Below are 5,697 nucleotides of genomic sequence, written 5' to 3'. Positions count from 1 at the left end.
ACTTGGTTACTTGGAAAAGCAAGAAACAAAAGGTTGTCGCCCTATCAAGTGCTGAAACTGAATTTCGAGCAATTACTCGTGGTGTAACCGAGGCTTTATGGATCAAGAAACTTTTAACAGAGATCGGCTTTCCTCCAAATAGTTCCATAAAAATCATGTGTGATAACGAGGCAGCAATCGCAATCTCAGAAAATCCAGTTCAACACGATCGAACCAAACACATTGAGATAGACCGACACTTCATTAAAGAAAAACTCGAAGCCGAAGTAATTTCTCTTCCATATGTCAGATCTGAAGACCAGCTAGCAGACATTCTAACAAAGTCTGTTAATGGAAGACTCTTCAAAGATGTGCTCTCCAAGTTAAATATCGGAAATCCCACTATTTAACTTGCGGGGGAGTGTTAGAAAGCTTGGGATCAGATTTGAACCTCATCATTTCCCTTCCTTGGAGGATACAGCAGGATCACAGCAAGCTACAGCTCATACCTTCCAGAATTAGATTTAGGCTCCTTTCCTTTTTTATAAAGCTAGCCGTTACAATGTATTGTATATATATAGGACCTGCAAATGTAAGATTACTCATCTTTTTACAACAAGCAATACAATTACAATTACAATTATTATTCAAAACACGCCAACAATCGCTGTGGTTACTGGCCATGCCGTTGGTGGGGGGCTAGTATTTGCATTATGCCATGACTACGTGTTTATGAGACGTGATAGAGGTATTTTGTGCATGAGTGAGATTGATGTTGGAGTATCTTTGCCGGACTTTGCGTTTGAGGTATTTAAATCAAAGGTGGGAGGGCCTAATTACCGACGAGATATTTTGTTGCATGGAGTGAAGGTGAAGGCTGACGAGGCGGTAAAGATGGGACTAGTGGATAAGGCTTATGATGGTCGAGAGAGTGTTGTGGATGGTGCAGTGAGAAAGGGGGAAGAGTTGTCTAAGAAGAAATGGGATGGTGAAGTTTATGCTGAAATGCGTAAATCGTTGCATCTTGACTTATGTAAAACACTTGGTTTGGGTGGCTCCAAGGTCGTCGTAAAACCAAGGATTTAATTAAGCGTTTGCACTAGCTAGTAGCTAGGTAAATTTAGTAGCTTGAACAGTGAAAACTTTATATATATGTTTATGTGCTTATTAAGGGAGTGTTTTTGTTACATGGAAGCTAATTAAAGGGTGTGAATGACTGAATGAGCCAAATGAGTCTGAATAAGATGCGCTACATACACTAATATGAGCTGTTTGTTTTATATATATATATATATATATATATATATATATATATATATATATATATATATATATATATATATATATATATATATATATATATATATATATATATATATATATATTAAAGTAGGGATTTTTAATCTTTTGCTACTATGTGTTACTACTATACTAGTATATTACTATTGTTAGTTCAATTCAATATCATTAATTGTTTTTATTTTTATTAGTAGTTATTGTTATTACTAGTTGGGCTGAAAATCGGATGGTTACACACAAAAGAACTATAAGAACTTAGAACTCACACAAACAAAGCTAACAATGATAAAACAGAACCACTTAAGAACATGGATCGACAATGATAAAACAGAACTTAGAACTCACCATCTCAACCTGACACCCAATAACTTCGATCACAACTTAAAACTTGGCTGAATTTGGTAAAGGCATATCCACTAAATACTTCTGAAAAACTTTTTGCATGCCAAACACATTGTTATATATGAAAAATATAAATGTTGCAATGATACAGACTTAACAAACTGGTGATTATACTTTCATTTTTTAGTTGTACATCGATAAATATATATGCTTTAACATATTTTAATTTAAAATAAATAGGTTTAAGAGTGAGACTAATTTACTAACTAGTCCGATTTTTTTTGGTGTAAAATAAGTTTTTGAGTTATATCTAAGCGGCACGTCTTTATTACTCGTATTTATCAGTATATGAGTATCCTCACGGTTTCTCTACCCTGGAGTAGAGAGGCATATGACTTTCTCTTCTTGTAAGTAGGGAATTTTTTTCTCGACTCGTAGTCAGAGAAAAGACTTCTCTTCTATTTTAGAGTATAGGAAGGATTGTTTACATCTTACCTTTCCCGTAACTCTCATGTGCGGGATTAACTATTGTTATTGTTGTATTTATTATGCGAATAGTTATCAAAATTACATTTATCATGTAATAAAATCCCCATAACAATTTTAACAACGTTGTTACACGTGGCGTGACTTTGACAACCAACGTCCGTTAGATTAATAAATCTAAAGAAACTAGTCAAAGATCTCCCGAACCTGATTCCTGGTCGTAGGTTCTTTCAGCTTTCTTCCATTGGCTTTTTCTTTCACAATAAAAACTTTAGTTACTTTTTACAATTATATCGAATAATATAACAATACATATAAGGAAGCAATATATTAAAACTTATAAGATTTTTTCTTATAAACTTATAAGATGTTTTATTCTGACTATTTGTATTTCTATTGAGATATATGTGAGGTGACCGTTTATGACTTTTTTTCTAGTCATCTAATTTAAATTATGTTACTAGCTAGTAAGATTTGTATATATCACCTCTAAGGATATCAGGATTCATATACTAAGCTTTCTTGTAATATTAATAAAACTGTAAGTACGTATCTAACTCCATAAAATAATCCACGAATTAAAGTTTAGTACACTTTACAGTAAATAAAGTGAAGCCTTGAAGCTAATAATTTCTTAATTATCATCTAACTTTTTAAAAGCGAGCCGCATCATATCATTATCATAAATCATAAAGTACATAATTATAACGTAACGTAACTTTTTCTTTTTGACCGTTTTTATCAACGTGCTAACCACATGCTTGCTTTCTATCTTTTCTATATATTATATTATATTTATATTTATTTGTCACCCACAACTAAACCATCACAATCCATCTCTATCTATCTCTGAAAACCCTAATATGGCCGATAACAAATCATCAGCCAAACACAGGAAACCAAGTCGTCTACAACGAAGAGCACCAGCGTCCATAACCATTAGTCCGGTCTCCAGTTGGAATGTTGCGATTCCTTTGTTGTCACCGGTTGGGAATATGAATAACGACATGAACACTAGTAGTACAAATGACGAGTCCTCAAAAGCTAGTCATGTAGTGCGAGACTCGAAGAACCAGCATATTGAGTATAAGAAATGGAACCATCCGGCTCAACCGTTTTATTATGAGCCGGGACCTTCGTTTGTATGTTCAGATAGATAGATAGATAAATAGGTGATATATATGAGCTTAGTAAGTGCAACTCGTTTATGAGCTTAGTAAGTGCAACTCGTTTATATTTAACTACTTTTTCTTTTTGGATACATAGTAATTTCAAATAACTCGATTATCTGATTGTGGCATTGAACTTTAAAATTGCACATAAATTAGTTTTGCATTCATAACTAGTTTCTATATTGACTAAACTAGTTTTGGTAATATGTGCCGATATGGTACAGGTTAATTAAACTGTTTAAAGTTGAGTCAAGTTTCTCGGAATTCATAGAAAACATGTCATAAAGGTTGTTTGGGTTTCTTCGCTTGTGGGTGTTTAGATTTAAGTGGTTTTTAATCTTCCGTTTGTTTTTTAGATTGGATGCCCTCTGTCTCTGCTTTTGATAGTTTGTTTTTCGTTTATGATATGTTTAGGTCTCTTAATTTTGATTTTAGTTTCTTAGTCATGAGTTTGCGTTAGGTTGTATGTTACGTTTAATTAGCTCGGAAGTTATATTCGTTTTGTATGTTTTAGGGGTTTCATCTTTTTGATGAATCCCCTATTTGGTTACATGTAGTTCATCGTTTTTTTACACACAAAAAAAATCGATGGCTTAAGTTTGGCTAATGATACTCCTACATTCATTATTTGTGGCGCGTTTGATAAAACTGAATGATTAAGCGTTAAATGGTTCATAATCAGAATGATTTCAAAGTTCTGAATGAAGTTACTTCTGAATAACAATAACCTGTTTGATAATAATTTTGAACGAATAATGTGAATAATATAAAATTACCTTATTAATCTTTGACATGAATAAAAAACACAATATAGTTGTTAAATAAGTGCTCTTGATATAATTTAGAAAAGATATTACATAAAATTTAAGTGCTTGATGGTTAAGAAAGAATTTTAGCTTTGAATGGGGCAACATTTAATGTTGAACCATTCAGCCTCATCTGTCATTAAAAAAAAAAGTCGATGGCTTAAGTTTGACCAACGATACTTACACAATCATTATTTAGGGTCGTTTGATAAACATGAATTATTAAGTGTTGAATAGTTCATAATCTGAATTATTCAAAGATTATGATTTAAGTTGCTTCTGTATGACAATAACCTGTTTGAAAATCATTTTGAACGAATAGTGTGAATGATGTAAAATCACCTTATTAACTATTGATATGAATAAGAAATAGAATATAGTTGTAATAAGTGTTTCTGATGTAATGTAAAAAGAATATTACATAAAATTTAAGTGTTTGACGGTTAAGAAAGAATTTCAGTTCCGAATGGTTAACATTGAATGTTGAACCATTCAGCCTCTTATGTCATTCAAAGGTCAGAAATTGAACTATTTAATTAGATTGCTATTATGTGATGCCCCGTACAAAACCATCGTGTACGAATCATCAACAACAAGATCATTACAAGGTCAAACACTATATGCTATTTCAAAATACGTTTGCATTCATGATAAAAGGTGACGTCTTAACCAACATCAATGTTTAACAACCAAAAGTATGCTTCAATGAATAGAAGCAAGGATAATAGTATGTGACTCATAGGTCGTTACAAAACATAGTTTTAAAAGTAATAATATTTATGAATGCAAGATAAACGTTCATGCGGTGACATCTCTAAAGCAGCGGGTGTCTACAGCAAGACTAGTACAACAGAAGCGGCTAACCTTAAGCACCTGAGAAAAACATGCTTAAAAACGTCAACACAAAGGTTGGTGAGCTATAGTTTAAGTATAACAGTAATGTAAGGTAGGCCACGAGATTTCAGTGCTACAAAGAGCGTTTCAAAACAGTATGATAAAGTATATGTTTAACCGTGGGCACTTGGTAACTAACTTAACGTTTATAACCCCCTGAAAGTACACTTGGCAAGTGCGTATGTTTACGAAGTATTAAACACCCGTTAAATGCTAGCGCTACTAGCCCGAGTGGGGATGTCAAACCCTATGGATCCATATCTAAGATTCGCGTTCACCGGTTCAAAAACCAATAACTAAACGTTACCGAGCTAAGGGGAAAGTTTATGCCGTTGTATAACCCACACATATATAAAGTTTAAGTACTCGTGCCTAGTATGTAAAACGTAAAATGCGCATGTATTCTCAGTTCTCAAAATAGTTAAAGTAAAAAAGGGATGCTATAACTCACAGTGGTAAAGTAGTAGTAAAGTTGAGTCGGGAAGTAAGCAAGTATGTAGGTCCGGAAAGTCCTCAACCTAAGTCAAATATTACTAAGTCAGTAAATCGTCCCAATAGGTTTAAATATATGTAAATTAGGTCTTAAGGGTCATCATCAATCATCATTAAACAAAAAGGTGTAAAGTAAGTTTCGTTCATGAAAAGAGTTTAAAACAAAGGCTGATTTCGATCAGTCACCACGGCCTCTATAACTACTGAAATAAGGTGAGACCAGTGGC

At 33.2% G+C, this 5,697-nt stretch overlaps 1 protein-coding gene across 1 annotated transcript; it reads left to right on the top strand.

Moving 5' to 3' along the window:
- Window positions 1–711: 711 nt before the first annotated feature.
- Window positions 712–1,065, top strand: LOC139861847 (enoyl-CoA delta isomerase 2, peroxisomal-like). The gene has a single exon (XM_071850401.1). The coding sequence runs from the start codon at window positions 712–714 to the stop codon at window positions 1,063–1,065; it is 354 nt and encodes a 117-aa protein (XP_071706502.1).
- The last annotated feature ends 4,632 nt before the right edge of the window (window positions 1,066–5,697 follow it).

The sequence above is a fragment of the Rutidosis leptorrhynchoides genome, chromosome 1 (genome assembly GCF_046630445.1).
Source record: "Rutidosis leptorrhynchoides isolate AG116_Rl617_1_P2 chromosome 1, CSIRO_AGI_Rlap_v1, whole genome shotgun sequence".
NCBI lineage: Eukaryota > Viridiplantae > Streptophyta > Magnoliopsida > Asterales > Asteraceae > Rutidosis > Rutidosis leptorrhynchoides.
The sequence above is the reverse complement of the archived record's forward strand: the minus strand, read 5'-3'. Positions and strand labels throughout refer to the sequence as shown.